This window comes from Vidua macroura, chromosome 7 (assembly GCF_024509145.1).
Source record: "Vidua macroura isolate BioBank_ID:100142 chromosome 7, ASM2450914v1, whole genome shotgun sequence".
NCBI lineage: Eukaryota > Metazoa > Chordata > Aves > Passeriformes > Viduidae > Vidua > Vidua macroura.
In genome coordinates, this window is record NC_071577.1 from 16,865,931 (window position 1) to 16,892,803 (window position 26,873).

At 35.9% G+C, this 26,873-nt stretch overlaps 2 protein-coding genes across 4 annotated transcripts in view; one reads left to right on the plus strand and one right to left on the minus strand.

The window, feature by feature from the left end:
• CERKL (ceramide kinase like) overlaps positions 1-9,845 on the plus strand; it is a 51,975-nt gene extending 42,130 nt beyond the window's left edge. The window contains exons 6-14 of one of the 3 annotated variants that reach the window (XR_008437882.1): positions 922-996; positions 2,055-2,232; positions 2,493-2,561; positions 2,890-2,915; positions 2,999-3,107; positions 6,031-6,127; positions 7,327-7,493; positions 8,311-8,499; positions 9,064-9,845. Coding sequence is in view for 2 of the 3 variants with exons in the window: in XM_053982475.1 (XP_053838450.1) it covers positions 922-996; positions 2,055-2,232; positions 2,493-2,561; positions 2,890-2,915; positions 2,999-3,107; positions 6,031-6,127; positions 7,327-7,493; positions 8,311-8,392 (803 nt within the window). In the remaining variant the exon portion in view is untranslated. Of the gene's footprint in view, positions 1-921; positions 997-2,054; positions 2,233-2,492; positions 2,562-2,889; positions 2,916-2,998; positions 3,108-6,030; positions 6,128-7,326; positions 7,494-8,310 lie in introns of all 3 variants that reach the window. The other 2 variants (XM_053982475.1, XM_053982476.1) reach the window with 2 other exon arrangements.
• The window catches only part of ITGA4 (integrin subunit alpha 4), a 35,061-nt gene continuing 17,978 nt past the window's right edge, over positions 9,791-26,873 (minus strand). Inside the window, exons 15-28 of the mRNA XM_053982474.1 lie at positions 25,778-25,932; positions 22,580-22,729; positions 21,080-21,156; positions 18,665-18,815; positions 17,862-17,960; positions 17,369-17,448; positions 16,951-17,037; positions 16,271-16,361; positions 15,474-15,581; positions 15,150-15,269; positions 13,645-13,764; positions 13,028-13,126; positions 12,700-12,819; positions 9,791-11,837 (exon numbers count right to left, since the gene is read on the minus strand). Coding sequence (XP_053838449.1) covers positions 11,745-11,837; positions 12,700-12,819; positions 13,028-13,126; positions 13,645-13,764; positions 15,150-15,269; positions 15,474-15,581; positions 16,271-16,361; positions 16,951-17,037; positions 17,369-17,448; positions 17,862-17,960; positions 18,665-18,815; positions 21,080-21,156; positions 22,580-22,729; positions 25,778-25,932 — 1,550 coding nt within the window. The 3' untranslated portion in view covers positions 9,791-11,744. The remainder of the gene's footprint in view (positions 11,838-12,699; positions 12,820-13,027; positions 13,127-13,644; positions 13,765-15,149; positions 15,270-15,473; positions 15,582-16,270; positions 16,362-16,950; positions 17,038-17,368; positions 17,449-17,861; positions 17,961-18,664; positions 18,816-21,079; positions 21,157-22,579; positions 22,730-25,777; positions 25,933-26,873) is intronic.

Genomic DNA, 26,873 nt, shown 5'->3' on the forward strand with positions numbered 1-26,873 from the left:
GGGCAAAATTTACATATATATCTCTCCATGTTTCTTACCCAGGTAAAGTGCCTTGACATATCAATCACCAGCACTCGTGGGCCTTCAGGACTCTGCTTCTTTCTTTTGCAGACTGACAGCTGATTTTCCACTCTCTTTCAACTCTGTGCTGGCATTGCTGGGTTTTGACTTTTTCTTCTATTTGCCACCTGATTTACTCACTCCCTTGTTTCAAAATGTGTTCTTCTCTTCTCTTCTCTCTGGTGGCTGGTAGAACAACTGGCTGCCAGTGTCCAGGCAGCGCAAATAAAAGTGAGATGGATCAGTTTTGGTGCACTGATTGCAAGTCACCTCTTTGTAAGATGTCACATTCTGCCTTCCCTGCTTTTCAGTCATTGAGTTGTTTCTTGTGAAGCTGATGTGCAGTAGTTAATTTTATTCACAATTCCAGGAATCTAAAATGTAGCCTGCAAAAAGTACAGCAGCTATCTTTGACTAGATTAAATATCATTTGGCTTGAAAAATGTACAGTTTTACACTGTCTGGGTGTTATTTTACCAACCTAAAAGTATTCCCCAAATACATCTTATTAGTAATCTGCCTTCTAGTTCCTTAGTACAGCGCTTGGGTACATAAGAGGTGATGATTAAGGAGATGGTTTAAAAAAAATCCAAGCAGGCAATACTTTGAAAAGCTTGTTCCTCCCACTGCTTTGTTTTTATGACACTTATGAATGAATATGCAGAGAAGATTTTATAAACCTTTGGAAGTTTTAAAGGTTTTAATTTAATACTATTCAGCATTTCTGCTGTTAACAAGACAATTCACGGGCAGGCTTTATTTCTTTGAAAATGCAGTAATTAAAAATGCTGTGTATATTTGTTCTGGTTATTCTGTATCTCTCATGGTTTTTTACAGCAGTTTTTCTTTTCACTGTTACAGGTACTACAAATATTTTGGCCCATACACTCTATGGTATTAAACACGCAGTGACAGCGACATTGCACATTGTAATGGGTAAATATTTTTACATTCATTACTAGATTATAAATAATAAAGCAGTGTGTAGAAGTATGTAATAAACAGTGGCTCAGTAAAGGCATAGCATTTTGCTGTGTCACTGTAATCTATATTTTAAGGCTTTTAAACCCAAATTATTCTATCCTGGTTTTAGCTCCAGGTGCATTTATTTTAATTACTAACAGTTTCTATAAGAAAGCTTCATTCATAGAAGAAAGTGTATCATTTGCCGCTGGGTCTGAACAATAAATGGGTTTTGAATTTGAAAATGTAATTATGCTAAAAGGGAAAAGTAGGTTGCTAGTGCAGACCTTATTTTTAGGTCTTGGAAAAGCAAATACTTCATCAGAAAATGTTAATTTTACTCTCAAAGCAGTCTTTAGAACTTCTTTTTAAATTAAATAAAGAGGAAAAAGATTAAGGTCCCTCTTGAGTATCTCTTCTCTTGGTCTTGCAGTTTGCAGTGGAAGAGCCTTTGCTCTATTTCTCAAGTCGTAATACAAAACCCTTTACAGGCAAAATCTAAATCTGTCTTTCTTTAAAAATCAGAGACACTGAATGCAGTGGAAGATGCCCAGGGTCTATTAAAAAAAGTATAAAAAAGTATATATCCTATTTTGAACAGAATTATATGTTTATAACTGTAAACATGAATACATTTAAAACCTATGTTTGAGTTCCCTCCAGTACAATGTGCTGTCATTACATATTTTTGGTGAAACAGTTGCAGAGATATTGGAAATATGAGCGATATTACATTTTCCTTGATTCTTGTTGTTGAAAATGTGTACAGAATTGAGTCAGACCCTTTGCAGCCTTATGAAGTAGCCAAATGTTCTACCACAGCTTTAACATTTTCAAGTATCTGAAATTACTACTTTGATAGAGTCTTAATTTTATCTAGATTGATTCTAGATTTGATTAGTAAAATTCATTTCCTAGAGAGAGAGGAGTCTGGAGGGGTTTCTCCCCCAGCTAAAGTAGACGAAAAAGAAATTGTAAGTTGTGTGTCATTTGAAATATAGATTTTTTTTTCTCTATTTATGAAATTTTAGGACACATTCAAGCAGTAGATGTGTGTACTTTCAGCACTCCAAGCAAGCTGCTGCGCTTTGGGTTCTCAGCCATGTTTGGGTTTGGGGCGAGGACGCTGGCTTTGGCAGAGAAGCACCGCTGGATGCCCTCCAGCCAGAGGAAGGATTTTGCTTTCATCAAAACCCTGGCAGATCTCAAGTATGCCAAGAGATGTTATGTTTTTCTAGTATTTCTCATTTCCTTGAGGAAAGTGAAATAATAAATCTCAAAGACAGAGCAGTAGTTTATCTTAATTGCAGACAGATTTAACTCAGATGTGATGTATATCCCTCTTACAAGTTAAAGAGGAGATAAATTCTGTACATTCAGAATCTCCTGAAAATCACCTTAACTTTGATAAGTGTGTCTAACAGTCAGAATGCTGGTACACATCATAGTAAATGCCAATACTTTTCTAGGCCAGAGGAATGTGAATTATCATTTCTCCCTCTACAAATTCTGCAGGAGGACACTCATGAGAAGGACAGGTAAGTAAAACTGACTCAAGCAATTCCAAAGCTACAGAAATGTGTCTTTGAAGAATAAAATAGTACAGATTCTTTACTTTGTTCAAATTTAATCAACAAGTGAAATAATCTTAAGAGATGTTTATTTTGACAACTGCAAACTTGTACATATTGTAAAGTGTTTCCTGTAGAGGATCCTATAGAGGATCTCGTTACAAGGCATTCTTCTACTCAGTATTATTGATTTTTTTCAGTTCCACTAATATGTTACATTTTTTTATAAAGTATATGTTGCTTAAATGTGCAACTGACTTTAATTTTTTTTATTTACATGTTTCTACCCTTTTAGAAAGAAGAAAGAGAGAGCGGAAAAAGGTGAGTTTCTGCTTTTAGGATTTTTTAAAAGTGAACCATGGCTGATTAACTGGAGTAATACAGAATTACTCTGTTATATTTAGGTAGCAAGGATCAATGGCAGAAAATTCAGGGTCACTTCCTGAATGTGAGCATTATGGCAATCCCTTGTCTGTGTTCAATGGCACCAAGAGGCTTGGCACCTAATACAAGGTCAGTATGGGTTTAGAGAATTAGTCATGTCTATAAATTCTGACATCTTACCTTAAGACCTTGGCTATTCCGAGAATATGAGCCTATGTTTAGGTAGTCTAGTCCCTCTGGACTGGGGGAGGGAGCGTAGACTGCAGCAGACTTGATAATCCCAGGAATTGTAATCAGTTTTTGGATCAGGCAAATAAGGTCAAGCAGTCTAACTAGAATTATGAGTGGATAATTGCTGTGATTAAATTAGTTGGCAAGTCTGACTTAAGTAGTAGTCATGGAGCAGTCATCTGTCATAGGATTTGGCTTTATGGGGAAACTTCACCCTTAGATTTAATTTTATTTTTTCAAATATAAAAGTGGCCCTCGTCTTCTGCTCTACAGCCAGCAAAAATGAAATATGAGTCTTTCTCATGTTATTAAAGACTAAAGTTCACACTTGTCTTTTTCTTATTATTATTTTTTGTTTGGTTTCCCTCAGAATTTGAGAAATGAAGCTTCTACATGCAGGGTTTGGGGAAACAAAGGAGTATGTAACCTGGTTGTTGACATTGACTCATTTTGGCTTTAGCTCCTTGTTGAGAGCCTGCTTTGTGGTGACCAAAGCAGTTCTTAGGTGGTAAATATTTGTACCTGTTGTATCCAGTCGGCAATTGAGCAGAATAGCAAGTACAAACTTTGTAGTTCTATGCAAAGTACAAAATGCTCCCTCAAAAAAAGAATGCAGAGACTCGTGTGTGTGCATGAATGTGTACCAAAAACACCCCAACACTCAAGAAAGTTTATGAAATGAGTCTCTTTTCTTTCATTAGATTGTCACTAGGTGAAATTGGAGAAGAATTGATGAGGTGTTTTTCTTCAAAATTGCTGGCTTATTTAGTAGAATTTGACTTCTTGGAAACAATATAGAATCAAATTATTTATGATTAAACTCTTAATGAGAAGTTTTCTTTGCTCCCATAGTCCTGCTAATCTCACAGTCCTCAAGATAGTGCTCTGATGCTGTCCCATCTTAGGGACTGTGTTCTGCATTTAGTCTTTTTATATTCCAGTTAGTTGGAAAATTCTGATGAGAATTTTAGCTTTGCTTTCTCTTTCTATCTGTTCTTCTCCATTTCTCAGTGACAGGGAATTTCGTGACAACTCCATGCAATTATTGCGGGTTTGAACGAGCCAGTTTCTCTCCCAGTGTAGCTGCTCAGTGGATCTCCCTATTTCTTTTTGTGTAAGAATACTGGTTGTTCTTTCATCTCTTTTAAAAAATGATCTTAAAGTGTGCTCAGCTAGTAGAGTAGGAAAGCTAGACTCTAACTCAAAGGAGCTTCCTTTGTCATAGTGATTAACGTATTGACTGTAAGTATTTTCAATATGGGAAACAAAAACCTGGCACTGATTGTTAGAGACTCGAGACCCACTATGGAAGGAACTCATGTAGGCTTCTTCTCTCCTTTTTTCCCCAAGTGGTTTCTGCCATGTGAAGACATTTGAAGTGGGGTGCAAGCTTTGGCTGCTGCCTGTAACACCAGTTACATTGGTCTAAATTTGCAGAAATGTGTCAGGATACATTTAACCGTCTGTGCTGTGGGAGCCCTGTGGGATGTGTTTTTCACAGCATAGGTGTTGTGCTTCACTCCAGATGGGGCTTTTTAAGGAATTAATGAGAATTCTTAGTCATTTCTAAAGATGAAAGGCCCTAGTGCTGAATGCCCAGTAGTCTGCTCTGCCCTTTTATTGAAGCAAATATAATAAGGAGGCAACTTTTTAAATGTCATCATTACTCTTTCCTGAATCAGCAAAGTACTGCTGTGCCAGGTGACTTACTTAATGTTTATGTAACAATTACCCTCTCAGATAGTGCTGTTACCATAGTCTGAGAACATTCCCGATGCAGCTGTGCAGTAGCTATCTGAACTATCCCTTTCAGTGCTGGTAGCCTGGAAGTAATTTTTTTAACAACTCCTAAGATATTTTCCAAACATAGATGCTGAATAAATAAATAAATAAATAAATGCATATATGTGCAGAAGATAGGAAACACACCATCTCTCTCCAGAAGGCAGTCTCAGCAGGGGTTGCTGAACTCTTCTGAACACTCTCCATAACTTAAATGGGACTTAGGCATGGTTGCATGGATATTCCAGTTAGTTTCTGTGTCCAGGTACATTTGATTAAGGAATGGGGAACTGACACTGGCTCACAGTATGACCCCAGTTCTCAAAGATGCTAAAATACCCATGGAGACTGGATACTAAGAGCCACTGAGCATCTGCACTGTGGGGGCTCTTCTTGTTTAATCTCTAGTACATGACTGTTTTATCTCATACAAAATTCTTAGTCCTCAACTTTTTTTTTTTTTTTGTGAAATGTATAAATAGAACTGTACTAAGAACTGCTATGAGAGTGTGAGTTGGAGATGGTAGCCTTTGTTAGGGCAGCATGGGTGTTGGTGGAGGGGGTGGGGGAACCCATCTGCACTGGGTCTGTGCTGGGGGGGCTTCCATGCACCATGGCACTGTTTTCTGGGTACAGCTCTGCCTCACAGCACTTATGGTAACTGTTATTTGTCACTGGAGAGAAAAATAAAAAGAGAAGTTTGTGATCCCTGATGTTTAAAAACAATCTGTTAAGTAGAAAAGCAGCCTTTTCTTAGATTATACCTATTGTATTCAAGAAATGGCTATTGCTAAAGGACTAAAAGTTATTATTACAATGTAAGAATGCTGAATAAATTCAGTGCTTAATTTATATTGATCTATGGGGTGGAGGTCAGCAAAAAGATTTGAAAAACTATTGAGACTATCCTATTAATTTACTCTGTAGGCTTTAAAAATTTTCCTTTCTAATCTAGGCTATTGAAGAGCCTTCTGTACTTCCAAATTAATGAATTATCTTTTTGCAAATTAATGAATTATCTTTTTGGTCTGCTTTTCAGGTTGAACAATGGAAGCATGGCTCTTATTGTTGTACAAAATACTTCTCGAACAGAGTTTATAAAGCATCTGAAGAGATACAGCAGTGCAAAAAATCAGGTACCATTAATTTCTTTCTGGTGATTATAAAAAGAACAGTTAATCGTGAAAGTAGACAAGCTGCAAGAGTTAATGTTAGCATCCTCGTAAGGAGACTTAGCTTCCTGTCAGAATACATTAGCCCCTTTTTATCTGATTTTTTTTTCTTTTTTTAAATCACTAGACTAATACAGATTAGCCTATTTCAGTCCATCTGTTGTGGTTTAAATTGTGTTTGTGTTGTACCATAGTTTTATGGGTGTAAAGCCCTTCCACCACAATAAGGAAATGCATGCCGTGTCTGAATTTTGTGTAGTACAGAGATGAAGAATGCAGAACTGCAGGGACATCCCACAACTCTGTCAGAAATTGGTAAAGTTGGTAATTTCAGCAGGTCATGGCATGCTGTGCTGGTAGCAGTAGGTTGTGAGCATTTATTTTTAGCAGGTATGCATCCCATCTAGTTACGATGCTTGCAGAACTGTATTTCAAGATTGTAGTCATAATTCTGTCATGGAAGAGAAAAATGAAGCATTCAAACACAGATCTTATTACTGTCTAAAGCCCCACCGCATGGCCCAAGCACACTGGTTCTCATTCAAATGTTCTGGGATTATGTGAAATCACTCTAACAGGAAGGTTTGGGTTTGAATTCATCTACAGCCAGGGAGTTTGGGGAAGAGATGGGTGAAAATTCTAGGTGACAGCACCAATGGCTGAATTGAGGAAATAGCTTAAGCTTTCTGGTTATGCTTTTTGAGGAAGGCCTTGCTTTTCTCTCTTTCTGGTTACAAATCAGACAAGGAGATGTGGGCCCTTCTTTAAGCTTAAGACAACCATTTACTAGAATTCTAACTAGCCTGGTTTAGGACAAAGTGACTGGCAATGATGAACAGACCACAGGAAACAATCTGCTTGGACTTTCACATATTCTGAAAGTATTTGGTATGTGCAAATTATACCCCCTTACCTGCAGGTTGATGGAGTCTTATATGGGAATACAAATGGAACACTACTATTTTTTTCTGAGGCACTATTTAGGATAAAAACCACCAGGTTAATCTATAAAACTAGCTGGCTCATGTGGTCAAAGCTTGAGTTAAATGTTCCCACTTAGGACAAAAAAAGTGCTAGCTTTTTGATTTCAAGTAACCCATTTTGTTTTAAGCTACCACCTGTATCTTTCATCGTCATTTGCTGTCTATCTGTGCTTGGTTTAGTTCAATTTTCCCTTTGTGGAGACCTACACAGTTCGAGAAGTAAAAGTTCAACCAAGGCTTAAAAGTGGACCTGATGCCAAGGAAAATATGTGTCTGAATGCAGAAGGAAACTACCCTTGGAATATAGATGGAGACTTAATGAGGGAAGCATCAGAAGTTCATGTTCGGTAAGGTTCAATAGCCCATGTAGGGACCATATACCCACAACAGACTAGTGCAGCAATCTCAGATGTGAGATTGCACACTACAGAGCACAGTTGGTACCAGAGTTAGGTGTTCTAAATGCTCCTACATTGAACTGCTTGCACTGCAGGGTCTGGCTCTTCCACCATCATTTGGGCCTCTGCCTTAGTTGCCTTGTGCTCACCTTTGGAAAGGTTTGTTATAACTCACATGGCCTTTCCATCCTGGTGCTTCATCAGCTTCCACTCCAGTTCTCTTATTTTTTGTTACTTTACTACTTCTTGTTTCTTTCCTGCTACTTTACCCTTCCATTTCTTAGAGAACAGATGTATATAATGTGTCTCCATGAGGAGCTCCTTTTGGGACAAGGATTCCTACTTGGGAAGCAGCATGTGTAAGGCTAAGAAAAATATGTAGTTCTTCAACTGTGGAAAACTTAATGCTGCTTGAGAATAGTCTCCATATCCAGCATCTAAGAATGAGACTACAAATACATAGGAAATGGGAGGATTATCAGTGGAATTAAGTGGGCAGTGGCTCATTTTTCTGCAATGCACACAGGATTAGTTGAAGGCACACAGCTCAGGGTAAGTCTGGTATGTAAAATAAAAGGCAGATCATGTTGTAGGATATATAATATATTCTCCTAAAGATGATCCTATTGGAATTGTCAAAATGTAATTCACCCTGATTTATTTCCATATAAAAGCTTGTAGATATTAATTCTCCTCACCAACCTCAAGAAGCAGCACACCCATTGCAAGAGTTGATGTGATAAAGTTTGACTTTCTTGCTTCACAGGGTGCATCCTCAACTTATTGATCTTTATGGAGTGAACACTGATGACCTGGAGAGTTCCCAAGTGACGTGCAACTGCATATAGAAGGGACACACTGGAAATTCTGTAATATAGAATCCTGTTCTCACCCCTATGCACAGCTTTCCAAGGTCTAGACTTGTACTGATGTCAGTTTAGCAGAAGTTTAATTGGTAAGGGTTTGTTCTAATTTTAGGTTTAAATTGTTATTAAATTATATATGTTATCAGGGAAGAACCATACCTCTACTCACCAGCTCTAGTTGAAGAATAAAAAATATAAAAATGGCAAAATAAAAATGTATGCATTTATTTTTTTAATAAAGTACTTCTATTTCTAGTTATGATGTTTAATGTTGCCTTAATATATTTGCTCTCAAAATGTTTCTAGTCAAATAATATAAAAGAATATGTTGATGTGCTGTTTGGCTTTCCTTTGTTAAAACGTACTTTAAAAACTGCTCTTTGTATAAAATTAGTATTTGCTCTGTCTTAGAACTGAAACATTATTCAGCATAGTTTTTGTTGTTGCTGAGACTAAAGTTGTGATAAATAAGAGTTGACTTAAATTTTTATAATTTCCTTGTAAAACATAATGTTTGAGTGTTTGTGGTTTTTTTGGTAATTTACTTAATATTGAAGACAATTATTTCAGAGGACAGCAAATGAAGACTCTTTTTTTCTGGGAACTGGCTTCCTTTGAGATGAAAAGTAGCAACCATGTTTTTCTGTTTGCAGGACCATCGATAACGAATGTTTTCCTGGTCACTCCTCCGGGAGTCATTCAGGAGGCAGTGCACAAATGAAAGCTGCATTGTGTCAGGGCAAGAGTGAGTTGTTTTAGGTGCTTTCTTCAGGAAGCAGTTGAGTGTAATGTGAAATCCAGTCTTTTTATGATGTTGCTAAATCAAGGGCTTTAAGCCTTTGCAAGAGATCTATAGCTACCATGATTTTAACTAGCTGTAAAAATTCTTATCTGTGATAAATACACAGGTCTGAGTACTGCACCCAAATTACTGCAGATGAGGATTTGGCTCCTAAACCCAAGCAGTTGCCTGTTGTCCAAATTACAGGGAGCAGTTTCCACTTAAAATTCATATTCTATCCCATCAAGTATTTTTAACATGCTAAGGTAATTCAAATTAAGCTTAAGTTGTTTAAAAAGGTATTCCAGCAACATTTAGTAGATTTAACTTATTTATTAAATGAAATTTAACAAAAGAATTGAATTTGCAGAACAAACAGCATTCATCTGTTTAACTTGTTTGGGGTTTTTTTAATAAAATGCAACTGATTAATACTTTATAATCTTGCCACCATCAGAACATTGTACATTCATTTGTTGTCAACCTGGTTTTTAAAAGCTTCATAATTTTGCTTCATATCCTAAGAAAAGGGAGCCAACATATACATGTTAACAATCAAACCTGAATAAAAAGTGTAAAATTTCCAAGGCATCATTATCACATGTACTGAGTTATGTAAACTATTTCAAAGATAAATAAAATACTTTGGTTTCACTTCCTTGCATTGTTTGTATTCAAAAGAAGATGAATGCTTCTTCCAGTATTTGAGGTATATTTTTCACAGTATGCTGTAATGTCAAACTATTTCTGTTCAAAGGTTTTTTTGCTTAAAGTGCAAAAATTCACAAAAGCCATTTGGAAGGTAAGCATTTTTTGGTATAGTTTTCACACAGATTTGCAAGAAAGTATTTCATTCTTGACATACTTCATTTTGACTTTTAAAAAAAATATATGCACATTCATTTGTCCTTGCACTGTAGGTATTAGAGAAAAACGTACTTTGGAGTGATCCACATCTTTGGCATCAAATAAAGGAAAGGAAGTTACAAAATGGTCCCAAATACCTTTGGAATCTGTGGGCAACATGGCTTTTATGGCACCAAGCACTCTAGTAGCAGAAGTGCTTGCTGAAGGCACTTGCTGTGGGTTTGAGTTTCAGGCTAGTTCCCATAGGATGGTGCAGCTTTGAAGCATTTGTACAGGTGACATTCCATTCTCGGTGCAGTTCAGAAAGACATCCAAGGCCCAGCCTCATGGCTTACTCTGTCCTTCTGGTGCAATAAATTCAGTTACTGAAGAAGTTGAATGTTCTCCAGCGGTTCTGGGGAGCAGAAGAAGGTTTTTTTCCCTTGTGGCTTGTGCTGTTTCACCAAAGCTAGGTGGCAGTGCAAACTTAGCTAGCTGAAGAAACTTCCTGGAGTAGCAGAGCAGTGGTTTGATCCATGTTTCTGTTCAGTCCTTTGCCTTTCTGCCAAGTGGCTGCTGAGGGTGCCTGTTTGGATGGTATTTATCTGACACCTTCCAAGAACCGAAGCTGGCTCTCCAAGTGACTTCCTTATTAAGTACTTTCTAAAGTACTTAATCTAAAGATAAGATTTGGCCCATTATGGTTGGCAGTTGGAGTCTTTTGGGTATATGTGTCTCTGTTTTGTCAGCTGAAGCCTGTCTTTTTTTCAGGTTCTGGAAGAATGCCAGCACTAAATCCTATAATAAGTACTATAGAAAAATCTTCAAATAAATAAAAATAAATACTTGCTTTAAAAAAACCCACATAGAAATAATTCATTGGAGAAGCCCAAAACCTTATGGCAGCACTGTCTGAGGAAAGGATGAAACAAGTAATTCTATCATGCTTGCAAGTACCATGTTATAGATGGCTACAAATAATAATCTCCAATACTTTAATCTTTCTACAGCTGCAGCTCCAGGCTACCCCACACAATTCTCTGCTCTGAATTCACCTTTGGCCTTCCTGGTTCTGGCTTGCCTGGGTGTCCAAGTACCTTCAGTGATGTGGCTGTGCCTGCGAAGCCAAAGGTCACCTGCAGAAACCCAGAGCTTCTGAGAGTTGTTTTCTACATCTGTGTGTTCTACTTACAGTCCTATGGGTTTGAGCTAATTTACCCTTGGTAAAATGCCAGTCAAAGGTGAGAGAGGATTTCTTCTTGAATGCCTGATCAAAATATTATTGAAACTTTAATATAATAACTCATGCTAATGTGTTTGAGATCTTACTTTCCAGGATTGGCCAAAAATTATTACTTTCTGCAAATACTTCCTTTTGGTAAGTAATTCTTCTTCTCTTTATCTTTAGTGTTCTTCTGTCTGCTTGAAACCATATATACATATATATATATGTATATGTATGTATGTATATATATATATATATGTGGCACTTCAAATATTACTGGGAGACTTCAGAACAAACTGGTGTACCATTTTCATATTAGAACAGTACTGTAAGGTGTATCATCCATACAGTTCAAGGAAATAAAGGATGTTTTGTAAGAGCAAATAAGCTCAAGGCTTAGGCTTCTTGTTGCTGATGTTTCTCCTGTGAATTAAACTGAATTTTAATTTCTTCATTTTAAAATCAAATGTTTATTTGCCATCTTAGTCATTTTTGTTCCCACTTTTAAAACTCCAGCTGTCTCTTCTGTTCGTGTCTTGAGGGACCAGTTTGTATTTCCTTTTGAAGAAGCCAATCTGAAATACATAATTTGGAATCTGTTGTCAGCAAATCTTTGTCATCAAATCTAAACCATAAAAGATTAATTAAAATAAAAATGCCTATGTATGGCATTTATGAAGTCTGGTATTTGCCAGTGCTTTGTCATACCAAGTAATCAAGTGTTACTCATCAATCAAAAAAGTAGGTTTGCTTTTTCTTCTTTTAATTTTTGGGAGGCTAATGCTCTCCTGTATGGAGTAAAGACTTGGGCTTGTGAATGTTAACAGTCCACAGAATCCAGTGTTTTTAAAAATATGGTAACAAAATATTCCGGTTAAATTTGTTTCATTTCTACATGTCCATGCAAAAATGATGGATGGAGAAAGTCTTGTTATAGGTAAAGAAGTTAACAATCTCTTAATCACTTGTCAGAGGATCTGCATCCTTATTAGTTCTCTCTTTTACTTAGGCACAGAATTTTCTTAGTATTTATGTTGCAATTTGAAACCTTAAACATTTTATATTGGTATGAAAACGTGTTTTAAACTATCAGTCATCATGTGACAAGTGATATTAAATGTGGAGCACCATCGCACAAAAGTGATCCATTTGATATAATTAAAATACATAAATCATTTGCAAACATGAGATGCCATACAAAACATTGTAAAGGGATTTGTGATGTTGAGCAACAGAAAATGTAGAACATGCAGAAGATTAAATGAAATGAAAAAATGGAGAAATACTTTTGAAGAACCCCAAGTTACAGGAGCAATTATCTTTCTTTAGAAAGGAGAGATCATAATAAAATGTTATTTATTCTTTAACCCAGATCCAAAAATCCTTCAACAGCATGAATTCCTGACTTGAAGCAACTAAGGAATACTGAAAACCTACCTTCCATAATATAAATGAAAGGACCAATAACAAGGTAACACCAACTATTAAGCCGAGGGAAATAATTAGCACAGTAACATGGTATTTTGGCTTTTGGTGGTGCACTCCTTCCAAATAGACCTGAAAAACAGAAAATAAGCTTAATGCTAACTGTTGGGTTTTCTTCCCTAATAGATACTAAAAAAACTGGGAAAATGAATTAATTTTTAAAGTAATTAACACTATATTCATTGCTGGTGTATAAGTATGTATAGAATTGTACAATATCAATTGCTGTTAATTTTTCTACTTTAACATGTTCATCACAAATCTGTAAGAGAATTCTTACATATGCAACTTGCTTGTCCTTATGTAGTTCAATAACTTTTGCATTTTTTTCTGGCCAGACCGTTGCTCTTACTTCAAACTTCAATACTGATGCATCATCCTGATTAAAAAAAAAAAAAAAATCTATCTTTTAAAAAATAACTTTATCACACTGATTCCTGCCCAGCAAAAAATTATAACACAGCTGCTGACATAACCAGAATCCCACACAACACACAATGATGTCTTTTTCTGAGCACAAAACAAATTAGTACCAGGAAGCTGGAATGAAGCCAGGTTGGATTTTACTTAAGTCCACATCCATGCTGCTTTTCTTAGAAAAATGCAATTATGAGTTGAAATTAAATCCCCATCCTACATAACCCAGCCAGAATAGGCAAAGCAATACATACCACAAAGTGACAAGCTAAAATACATATTTTTGTTTTTCATACATCATCTTGAGCCTTAGCACTGGCAACCTAAAATAGGTTAAAACCTAAAATATTAAGATTTAATCATGTTTGAATCATGTTTCACTGTTAGAAAACAAATACTAATACCTTGAATTTATATGCAGGGAATACTGCAAATATGCCTTGAAATATTCCCCTCAAGTATGAAAAATTCATATGTTACCATTTGTAAAAGTAAAGGAGTAGCCTCCAGATGCAAGTGAACAGTTGCTTCTTTTCCACTTTCCATGTTTCCCAGCTTGCAATGTATTTGTAAACAAAGGCTGTCATTTTTCATGCAGTACTGTACAGGGGAGGGAAAGATTCAAACTTAACTTTATCAACTATATAATCTTAGCATTAAAGACAATAGGAACTGACTAAAACAAAAGGATTCATGTTTATTCTTGAAAACTCAGGGTATAACTTGAGGTTGTCATCCATCACTGTCATTCCAGAGGTGCTAAATGTACAGTAACAAGAGACCAACCTAACTGTTATACAAAACACATGTCATTTTTATTAAAAATTCAATTATTTTAAGACTGAAAAAGAACAATTGTCATAATTTGTTTATATATTTATGATTTATTTTTACACTGTTATTTCAAATTAGCTTTTATCAGTAATGATGAATGACAATAACTCTATGTTATCCAGTGCAAACAGTGTAATTGGTTGATCCTTATATTTGTACACTGACAACTAGCACCACTTCACACAGCTTTGGAGAAGACAAAAACACAAGGCTGTACATGATTATATTTATTATATTTTTAACATTATTCTTTATCCAAGACTACCATGCTGAATACTGGTTGGATATTCTAGTGCAGGCTGTATCTCAATCATTGACTGATACTTCCTGTAATGTGCTTACTTAAAAGTCCCAAATTAACAGTTCTTAAAAAATAGGTAGGGTTTTTTTTGTTTGTTTTTGTCATTTTTTAAGATGACAGATCAAATAATGTTGTACTTTATCAAAGACAAGGTGCAGGAAACAGATTTCTAGGAGGACAAAGCCTCAGCAATGCAGTTGTAGTTTGGACTGTGTAGTGGAGTGTCTGATCTCCAGCAGGGTCTGTGAGCAGGAACAGAGGGATGAGCTGGAACAGGCCATGCATGTATGGCACTCTACCAGCCTCCCAAATATTTTTTAATAGCTTCCCAGCCAAATATGATTTCTACATATTTTGTAATTCTTGACTTCCATTAGCTTGTATAGTCTTCCTTGGAATTCAGTTATTTTTAACGTTTGGGTTTTTTTTTTACCTAGCTCCTCTTAGTTATGTTTGATAGCACTGTTTTGATGAGGAAAAGACAACAGTTGATCTGCTTACTGCATATAATTAAAATAAAGCCTGTTTTTCCCTGATGTATCATTTTCTGTTTGTTACTGAATTTCCTCTGCCATTCTGCTTGCCCACTCATTCAGTTCCATACCCCTTTGGCAGTTTTTTTGTAGGTACCTGTCATCCACCCTGACTTCAGCAATGTGTCATTAATCAACTTTCTCCAGTCAATTCTCACCCCTTTCACTAAAGTCACTTATGACTACCCTGCACTTATCACAGATCCCACCACACATCCTTGGAAGATGGCTCTGTGACTTCATTATATAAGATACACTCTTTTCTTAAGGCTTATTCATACAGTCATTTCCCACTGATGCCAAAAGACAGGCCTTACCATGTGCCTCTTCGTAGGCTTTGAAAAGAAAGTGATGACATCCTTTAATATGTTTTCATTTTTGTCTGCTGCAGTACAGTCTCTGGGATATTTATTATAGGAGCAGTGTCCAGCTGTTGTCTGAAAAAAAAAATAACATCATTATTAAAAGTATAAATTTTATTTCCAGAATTCTGAAGCATGTGGGGCTGAAGATTATCCTGTTCTAGTTCACTCTGCTTCACCATGGCTAGCAAATCAAACATAGACTGAGTACCTAGCTAACTTTGTTCTGCTTTTCTTTTTCATAGAATTCATACAGCTACCAATGTAGCCTTTGCTTACCTTGATATCCAATGGGTTGAATAATTTGGAGTCCCTGGGTGGAAAAGCATTCGGTATCATTATCTCTAAGCTGGTGTTTGGAGACATGCTTGGTCCTGCACTGATAACCTTGTGGGGAAGAAGTGAAGAGTTCAACAGTTAAAACTTCAAGGGTAGCTATTCAAGAAACAAAACCATACATATATAAATACATAAAACTGCACAGAATGGGGTAGCAGCTGCTCTGTATGCTGTCACAAAAGTGGATTGTGCTAGGAGTGTTAACATCTTGTTCATTCATTCTGTGGGCTTACTGAACCCTTCCCTCCTCCAAAGCTGATGAGTAAGTAGTGCTAATCTGTGATGAGTACCTGAGGTCATGCAGACTGCCTGCCAGGAGAGTATGCAAAAGGAACTAGGAGAGATTTATGTCCAAACTCCTGCTTTTAGTCCACTGCAGACAAATTTGATGCTATTTGATGCTCTTACAAGAAGCTCCTAACTCCTTTTTCTTACTATAATTCCTTTTGAAGTGTTTCTGAAAGGAAGAAGTGGCCAGTCAGAACTGTTCTACCACTTTCAATCCTGCTTGTGTTAGGAAATTTTTCTTTGATCATTCAGTGGAAGATTTGCCAGGCCAAACAAAAAGTGTTCTAATAGGGATTAACAGCAACTTCCCATCACTAATGCACAAAAATTACTCATGGTGCCCTTGTACTCTTAAAAGTTTCCTTACTGACTGTCTAGACTGTCATTAGATGCACTAAACATTAACCTTCAAAACAAGGATGACAGGCCTTACAAAGGAAAACTCTTACATGGAAAGTGAAGTTGATATTTTCCTTCATACATGTCATTGGTGAATCTTTCTCTTCTGCTCCATAAACAAATGAGGTTGGTGACACAAACCTACAATGGTTTAGAAATTGTTAATAAACAGAATTCCTATATATCATTAGCATAATTTCTGCTTCACACTACCTCCAGTAAGACTGGTTGTAAGAAAACACCCAAGTTTGCTTTTAAGTAAATCTAGGAACATAGAGTAGAAATCATCTGCCTTTGGAATAGAAACCCTCTACATTTGAACTCTTTCCTCTGAAAAAGGCAGATCAACCATAAAAAGTCATAAATCCTCACCCAAAGCTATGCTCCATGAATACCCCATAACAAACCCAGAGCATGACTCATGTTAAGCAAGGAGTCTGAGGATCTGCTATGCTCTTATTAAACACATCTTTCTGTAAAAAATATTCCACTTTCTAAAACATGTTAGTCTGTTCAGAGACAAGTTTGAAGCACCAGAGATACCAATGGTCTCATCTCACAGTAGTGGAAAAAAACTCTTGCAAGGGTCTAAGAGCCCAGGACAGCTGTGCTAACTCAGTCCCAGGATTTTTTAGCTATGTCACACTTCTGCTTAAAAACTTTGTGAATTTAGAATAGTAACAAGACAACAGTTCTGTGGATGTGCAGGTAATACCAACAGGTGACTCACCCATGAGTATTTAACTCGATCTCATATTTTAGAGGTATAGATAATGTTAGCGTGTTATCCAGCAACATGTTTCCATCTTCATTTTTACTACAAAAATGCAAAGAGAGAAAAATCTGTATTGAAGGCACTATCACAAGCTATACACTATTTCTGTAAAAAATACTAAGCAGACCTTTCAGCTTATTAAAATAAAAATACTTAATTGGTAAGAACATGCCAGGTATTAATGCCACCCACATTTTTTACAGGCAAAAACCTACTTATTATTTAAATATCTATTACTTATTTTTCGATAGTTTCTCTATTTGATTTGCAGCCAATTTACTCCCTTGCAATCCTTCTTTGCTAAGCCTTTCCAGTTAATCTGTTTTCCAAAGCTAGTAGTATTTTTCATTGAGCAATTTTTATTAGACTTTACCAGGTAGCATTAATGATGATGTTGAGGTCCTCTTCTGCTCTGGTTAATGAGCTTGCATCCAAGAGGAAACTATAATCCAGCTGTAGAACAAAAAAAAAATTTCCTTATATTAAGTGATAGTATATCTTGACACAGTTTCAATGCAAATATTTTATTAAGCTCATTTAGAATTTCCTGCCCTAAAAAATTCAGAACTAAAGAAATATTCGCTTTTTGTGTCTTCTACTCCCTTTCTATTGACCTAACACATATGTCCATGGCATTAGTCAGCTCACTTGTCTAGAAGCCAAGCACATCAGTCGATGCTCAATACAAACACTGTTGTCCCTTAATGAATTCGTTTAAAAGTTGCAAGAGACATACAGACACCAACATGTTAAGAGATGTTAGTTGGGAATGAAGAAGATATACAGAGATTTCCCCCCCCGCCTATGAAAATCCTCATAAGATATTTAGGGTGTTTCTAAAGCTAGGAATTTCATTTACAGCTTACCTTTGAGTTGTGATCCACATATAAATAGCCAACACTGCACTCAAGTGTCACTGCATTAATTTCTTTATCTAATACTGCACAATGTATCTGTTTTTCTTCCTAAAATAAAGGACAAGTTACTAATGTTTAAAATAAAAAAGGTGGTTTTTTTCAGACATTTCAAATAACATGCACACACTAAAACTGGGTGCTTTATATTTTCCTGAACCAGGTGTTTCTTATTTACTGATGCCAATATCCAGGATGCCCATGATCACGTTAAATAACAGATTATATTGATTATTTTATCAGTTACTTCATCCGCTTCTTGCTTTTACTGAAGCTAAGGCATATGCACCAGATCCAAACCCACCTTTGTTAAAAATCAACTCACAAAGGTGGATCTGGGGGATTCTACATGGAGAACAGTAATTTTAAAAAGCAGAAAGAGCACAATTATAATATTTTTATAAGCTTGTGTATTTGGGAAAAAGATTCAATGAGACCTTTGTGATCAATGAAAACATGATCATCAGCCAAAAAAACAGCTGTAACATCCTGAAAATATTTTTTAAAATTTATTTTAGTTGTTACTGAAATTATATAAGTCATTTGTATTGATTAAATTGCACTTGATTTAGGTAGCTAAGAATTTTAGATTTAGAAGTCTAAGAATTTAAAAATTGATGTTTTGGCAGCTTTTGATGAAGGGGCATAGGTTCAGTCTCTAAAGAAACTCAACAATTCATAAACATAATTTGAAAAACACCAGAAAAAGAAAAATATCAAAGGATTACTGTTTGAGATAATTTTTTTTTCCTTACCAATTCTAAAACTCGAATGTAATAAAGACCTTTAGGGATGTGAACATGGAGGAGAGTTTCATATGCATCATCTCCAACATTAAGCAGAGAAATGTTCAACAATAAAGTCTTCGTACTTCCAACACCAAGGTACGTTTTCTTATCATGAGGCCTATAAAAATAATGATCATAATGTAAATGGAAAGTAATTTTAGAAACAGCCTGTAGGCAAAGCTGCTCTTTGAGGTAGTTTCAGTTGGTTCTGACAAAGCTCAGCTGGAGATGTAAGGGAAGGTTTTACTCAGTTCTGTAACAAAGGTACGAGACCAGTTATGTGATGGTCACCCCTTAAAGCCTGATATGGTTAATGAGAGAGCAAGGAAATTGTCATCAGTCCAGTTGTGCTTCTGGCCTTTACAAGACCAGTCCTTTCCTTTACAGGCCAGAATAGCAATGTATCACTGCTACAGTACTTTCAGACATTACTTCAACATTCACTCTTTGCACTCAAGATGTGGAATTGAAGAGGGGCATAGTGAACACACCTCTCTTATGATCTACGTAATGTTCTATAATCATGTTACAAGTACAGACACCCTGTCGGGGGATAAAAGTAAACTTCAGCTTGACATTAAAGTTTAATTAAGTCTTGTAGAAAGGGTGCCTAGAAATAGACATTTATCAGAAATTCTGGCTTGAAACCAAAGCATTAGTCACTGAACACCTTTGGGAAAGAAGCTGGCACTTACAAAAGCAACAGAAGGCAAAAGCACTGCATAAGCAGATAGGTTCCAAGACAAAAGCAAATTAAAGAAAAACACAATGTTAACATTTTGGTAGCTTGTCAAGTTTAGGTTAAATTGGAACATTGTTTTAGCACTTATATACCCACCACTCACTCCTCTTACCCACGTTAAAGCCAAGCTCATTAACAATATGCTGTCACAAAGATGCCTCCCAGCTTAACACACAAGTACACAAAAGCACCAGGTGCACATCTGGGACAACAACAGAGCTGAACTAGAGCTTTTCCCTGGTAATCATATTTCATTCTTCATTAAAAAATGCATGATGCAGACTAGAAACTTACAGAGCAGGCCAAAATCTAAGCAATTTAAACAAAACATGATAGTGTATACATGAAAACTTGTTACTCAGTAAATAAAGCATTACATTGCCATCCCTATTTGATTTCATTCTTTTAAAACCAAAGGTGTTTGTTTTGCTCTTCAAGGATAATGAATGCATTCTGTCAAGACAAAATAAATTATCACTTCACAGCTATCTAGTTTTTAATCGAGATTCTAGGGGCACAAGGTAATTTAAGGTGATACTTCACACTTTATCAAGATATTTAGACTATTTATTTACACTGCAAATCTGCTACTGGTGCCTAATGTCATAGGCACCAGTAGCAGATTTGCAGTGTAAATGTCATGTATGTTGTAATCTGTTTTTCTTTCTTAGAGCTTGGAAGTGCTTACAAAACTGCATTTCTAATGTCACAAATGAAAATGCTGCACAACCATTCTTTCTGAAAAGTTTATGAGTCTTTAAATAAAATAACCATCCAGCCTAAGAAAATGAAAGGGCTTAAGACTCATGCTACAGGCCACATGTCAAAGTGGGCAAAAAGATATTCATCTTACTCTGAAATCTATGAAGATGACAAAGTTTCTGCTCAGGATCACACAGGTGTGATTTATCTGCATTACATGACTGTCATCATCTTTTGATGACATTTTATATTCTTCAACCTAGTATTTTGACTTAAGTAGAATCAACTTTAAAAGTGACGAATGACACAAGAAAATCCAAGTTTCATGTAAAATATCTAAATAGCTGAGATTCAAAATAGGTACATGTCCTCTTTTTCACCTGTATTTCTTGCTTTGAAATATAATAGTCAATAAAGAAAAAGGTTGTGTTGATAAAATACAACTTAAAACAGTTAAGTGGCTCTTCTATTTAAGAATATTATATCTTCAGTTTTATACTGCTGATTGAGACTTCATACAGTGCAAGTAAATTATATCCATAAAGAGCAGCAGGGAAAAACAATAGCTTGTCAATTTTACAATTTTAGTTATGATGTCTGCATATTGAGTATGCATTGTGGAGTGTTATCTTATCCCAGTTATATATGAAGGGTAGAACACAAATCTATGGTTTTTTTAAGATGTATTTTATGAGCTGTAAAATCTTCTAATTATGCAATAACAGTTCTTCAATCATATAGATTTCTGTTACATTTCATGGAAGATTTATGATTTATAAATAGTCTTCAATTAAGCACAGCCTTACTCCTTTTTTTTTTTTCAGGGAGTCCTGAGAATTTGCAAATTACTGTTATTTATAAACAAAAGATTAAGAAATAATTTAAATAAAATCTTACTAAATCTTGTCCAAAAAAAATGAAAGCTACATTCTACTTACTTTGGAAAAACAACTTTTCCAGAAACTCTCAAGTCAGCTGAACAATTTTCTTGGGAGCAAAATCTTGCAAAAATAAACTGTAAAAGCCAAATAAAAGGAAAAGGCACTTCAGTATCTTATGCTTCCAATAGTGAGTAACAGTATTTCCAGAGAAAGAAACCCATCACCTAGTAACTAAGCACCAGGAAGTGTCTAATAGCTCTTACTGCTACCATACAATTCTATCAGGCTACGATTTTCCATTTTCCAAACACATTTTCTGCATCCAGAGTAACAGTGAAGAGGCTTTCCAGACTCAGTCTGTCACAGTAAAACCTGTGGGTGTATGTTCAGACAATTTTTACAGCAGTACATCAGGAGTGCAGAATGTTTTAGAAGATCCAGAACTGATGTCTGTACAGTCTCTCCTGTAATACAGCACATTAATTTTTGCAAGAGTTTAATTAAACAGCCCTTAGCCTACTGTTAGAAAGGTTTGATGAGAGCAGAGACACCATGATTTGCAGGTGTCTGTGCCTTAGTTATCAGTATGTTACAGAGCACATTTATGTCACTGTATTCAACATCACCCTCTTTCTTTCTCTATAACTCTGAGGTTTCTGAAACAAAATTTGGAATGAAAATGAGAAGTCAAAGCATGCCATTTAAAATAAGCTTTTACATATCTCAGGAGTTCTGATGGCCAACTGTACCTCAGCTACACAAACCACAGAGAAAGCTGAGTTGGAAGGGACCCATCAAGATCACAGAGTCCAGCTCCTGGTCCTGCACAGGACATCCCCAAGAGTCACAGTCTGTGCCTGAGAGCATTGTCCAAACACTTCTGGAACTCAGGCTTGATGCTCTGACCACTTTTCTGGGGAGCTTACCATTGTGAAAAGTTAAAAATTCAGCACATTCTGACTTTCACTCAAGTCAAAGTCTCTTAACAAGTTGGGATTCTTTTGGAAAAAAGGTAAATTTCATAGTTACTAAAGGATAAACAATATACTCTTTCTTTCCCCTCACAGACTTTGTATTTGAAAAGCTGCAGTACCTTTACAGAACTAATATTTCAGCAATATCAACACTTCAAGATTAGTACCAACATGATATTATGTATTTAACACAGAATTATTTTTAAAGTACAATTTGATATTGGAAAGTGACTCATACACTTTCATAGTGTAGTTGAATGGATATTTCAAACAGTGATTTTCATGTATGGGTTCTGAGATACATAGTACTATTTATGCTGGCAAGTTCTCTGCACATACCTTTTTAATTTTTATATCATAATACAGATTGTATACAAGTTCTGTAAAAAAAATTTTTTTAGTAAAAAACAAGGCATTTTTTTAGCATTCTGGTTTATTAATTAATATCAAGACACAATCCCTAGGTGTAGGTCTGGAAAATGCATTCTTTCACACACTATGAATCAGTGAAGCTTTTTAACTGGAGATTAAAACATGAATATTTACTCACTGCATTGGGAAAAAAGAGAACTCATACACTAACCTTGCTTTTTATAACATCTTTTTCTTTCCTGCGCTGAAGAACAGGCTGAAGTGGTGGAAATTCTTGAACATTTCTTTTCTGTAGAATATGATGCCCCAGATGATAACTTGCTTCAACATGTACAGGAGTCAAGATATCCCTTACATCTTTCTATGAAAATTGGAAACCTAATGAGTTAATCATATAAGACAAAACATGTATGCTTATGTTTTAAAGTTACACGGTTGCCCAGAACTCACTAAACCAGAAAAACTTATTTTTCACATGTAAACTAATTCCAGACATCTTTGTTGCTGAAGGAGGCAATCAGAAATGCATAAAGGCATAATATGCTCAATGACAGCATCAGCCATTTCAGAATGGATGATTCTTCTATGAGGAGAAATCTCACTGAATAGTGAGCTTACATCTGTCCATAATCCTGCCTCACACACCTAGGAAAGGCTGCACTGCCCAAGTAGAAAAATAGGCAAAGTTGGCTAAAATGAAGAAAGTTAACCAGTGGGATGAGGCCAGACAAACCCAATGGGTAGTTACATATGAAATCAAAAGGAGTTCTCCCACAGTACAACTAAATCAAGTCGTGACTGCATTTTATTTTTCTGTCCCTTTATTTCCCATTCTGCATTAAAAAGATTGAACTCCTCAATAAATGACTATTTTGTACATGAAACCTTATCTGCGTAGGAATGTTCAGATCATAGCCCAAACTACCTTCTTGTGAAAACTAAACAGCTTGAAGCATCAACAGTAACAAACCTGATTAAATTACTCCTTAAGTATAAGGGATAGACAGATGCTGATTGTCCTTCCACATGGCCACTATTTTAATTCTTATCTGCAAGCTTTTGTTGGCCAAATCACATATTATCTAATTTGTAATAATTTTCCACAAGGTCTTCTCTGCATCTGCTTTATATAACTTCCATTATACTAATTAGCTATTAATTAGCCTTTACTCAAAATATAAAATTTATATTGTCTCTTGCAAAGACTGTACTTGACAGACATTCACACTTAACTTCAGGAACTTCATACAAGTACAAAAACCTCAGTGGGTGGAAGGAGATGCTTATAATACTACTAATTAAGAATTGAAAAGAAAATTTAATTTGATGGAGGAAAAATAACCCTAATGATGGACTATAGGAAGTGATGAGGCAAATCAATTCCTTCCTCCTACACAAATATCTGCTAATGCTGGTACAGCAATCTGTACAAGGTCAGCTGTCAATCACATCTCCGTTAGTTTACAAAATTATTAGAAAGTAAGTGGCAATTTGCCATTGCTCCTGTAAGCAACACTCACTTAGGTGCAACTATCAGTTGAGATGCATCTGGGAAATTTTCCAGTAGGTAACATAAGCTTTCCTTTCTACCCTGAAGCTTTATGATGAAGAATTGGCTTCTAATCATGTCACACACAAAAAGTAAGGGAAACCAAGGAAGAAGAAAAATACATTGAAGAATATTTCCCTGCAGGATTTTTTTGTAGCTGTAGAAAATAAAATTTATTTTCCAGCCTTTGTGCAGGACCGACTGCATCAGTCACCTTGATAGATATTTGTTTCAAAAGGTCACAGAATTGCTGCCTTGAGGATTTCAAAGAAAACACTAGGCAAACTAGTCCATTATTTTATTGCCCTTATTTCCCCTTACATCTAAATACTCCGTCTCTTCCTTCCTAGATAAGCTCTAACAGGAGAGAAGTCTATTTTTTGTGAGTTTAATAAAATGTGGTTCCTTTGTGTCCACTGATTTATATTGTTTGTTGTGGTTTAGGACTTCCAAGTTTTTACAAAATTTTTGTTTTGGACGACAAGCTTCTAAGATGTTTGATAGAATAAAAGTGATTAATTTTTTCTTGTTAATTGAATGGCCTTAAAAATAATATACCCTTGTCCTGATTACAGGTTTTATTCCACTTTCAAGACATTCATCTTTCAGAGGGATTGTCACACATGAATACGACATTCCATTCCTCCAGGGCAACACCACTTTGAGAATACTTTTGTAGTTAAGATCTTACTGATAGATTCCTACTAACTTACTTCTGGGTCAGTACCATGCTCAGTTTCAAAGGATGGTGGCTGTTGGATCAAACTCTACTTCTGCAGAAACCAGCAGCCAACCCAGCAGCTGGTGCCATCTATTCCTGGTGTTGGTACAGGCTCCCTGGCCGACACCCTGCAGGTCTCCAACAGCCTCCTGCTGTGCCCATTGCCCTGGCACAACTTCTGCCTCAGTGGCTTCTCCTCTGAAGCACTTCTGTCAGCAGATTTAGCTACAGCAAAATTGTCTCTGCACCATCACAGAGGGAGAATGTGACCACATTCATACTAATCTGGTCCAGGAGAAAGACATATCCGCACAGGCTTCACATTTGTAAGCACAGAGATCCCTTCTTCAGCACAGTGCACATTCTTAATATTGTTCAGCTCTGAACTCATTAATGGAACTCTAATGAGTGCTTTTCCTACCCCATTTCCACCTTCAGATTATGGGTGAGTGCTGCATTCCTTGAAGGGAAAAAAGCAAGCAAGCCCAAGCAATGCTCTTCTTCACACCCTGCTAGCCTTTGGCTCCTTGCAGCAAATTCACAAAGCACATCACACTATAAACCTTGAACTACAGACTTTTCCAGCAATCGTCTTCATTTCACTTCCTATGAATCAGGAATGGGTTCTTTCCTTTTTAGCTGAGTCTACCTTATGTACTCACAATAAAAACAGGACCAAGACCATACACTGTTCTTTGAAATAGTTACAGATGACAAAACATAGAAGTTACACGTTTTAAGACTTTGCATTAAGGAGTACATAAGAAAGTTCCATCAGAAATGTTCAGCAGAATATGAATGTTATATCTTCATGGTTGCTCCAAACCAATCTCAATTTATATATGATCTGTCATCCATAAAAATTATGCAGAAGTTTCAAGAATGCTCAAGGTCCAACTTAATCACTGTGGCTATTATTATTATACATCTCACCAATATAAGAGATGGCAGACCTACTGACTTCCTCAGAGAAAGCTGAGAAAGCATCAGAATTAAAATATATTAGTTCTGAATACAAAGATTTTACTTCCAAAATTATGTGATTCAATTGTAAACAGAACAGGTTCTTTTGTAGCAGGTCTACTTTTCAAAGGAGAACAAAGGATTTACAAAACAATACATACTGAAAACTACATTACCCTCATAAATGCTGGATGATCTTTGCAGGCAGTAATATTGCTGTAAATCTTTACTTTTCCTGAGATTGTGTCATATGTTCCATTGGAAGAAAAATAAAATCTTGCTTGTGTATCCTCTTTTCTGTTCACATCAACACTCAGATTATAAAGCAACACTACAAAATAAAACCCAGGGAAAATAAAGGTTATAAAATCTTTAAGTGTTGCAATCTTAATGAATTTATGGTAGAAATTACAATTTCTGAGTCATTTCCATAAGTATATTCAGTAACATCCATTTTAAAATGCTCTGCTTAAAAACTGACATAAATCCATACTAAGAAAAACTTCCAGTACCCTGAAAATTGATTGCTTCATGGCTGTTCCCTGATACATGCATTTATATCAGGGCTAGTTTTTCAGGTTGTATTTATATTTTCTACCAAAAATCTATTTATAGAAAACCCACTTCAGCTAGAGGGCTGACAGTAACTTACAACAAACACTTAAGTCAATTAACACTGTCAAATACCGTTTAACTTCAGTTTTTTTCTATTTAAGTAAGCATGAATTGCTATGATAACAAGTTGTGAGCAAGTTTCAGAGCATTACAGATCTATTATTTCTAAATTTTTGCCAAGGGTTAGGTTATCTACAATTTCTACTAGTACTTTTTTTTAAATTAAAAAGTCTTATGTACAAGTCCAGCAAGGGTGACCCAGTCTGACTGCTCATCTTTCAAAATGAATATGAGTTTCAAAAGATTTGATAAAGATCAAAAGACCTATAACTTTACAGTTCATCACTGCATGTGTTCTCTGTAACATGCTCCCCAAGGTTATTGTCTGTTCTCACACAGAAGAGTTGAGCTATTTAATTTTATATACCATGTACTTGCAGGGCTGTTTGTAGTTTACAAATAGTACATGACAAGTAGGTTAAAAGCACTCAGGCAATACAATCAAATTTAGACAATAAGATATGTTAAATTAATTCACCATGATATTCCCTCTGATAGATAACACTTCTAGCAATACCAGTTTTTTGCAAAAAGCAAAATATGCATTATATAAAATACAGTACAAGATTTATTTTTCATTAACTCCCTCTCTTTCAC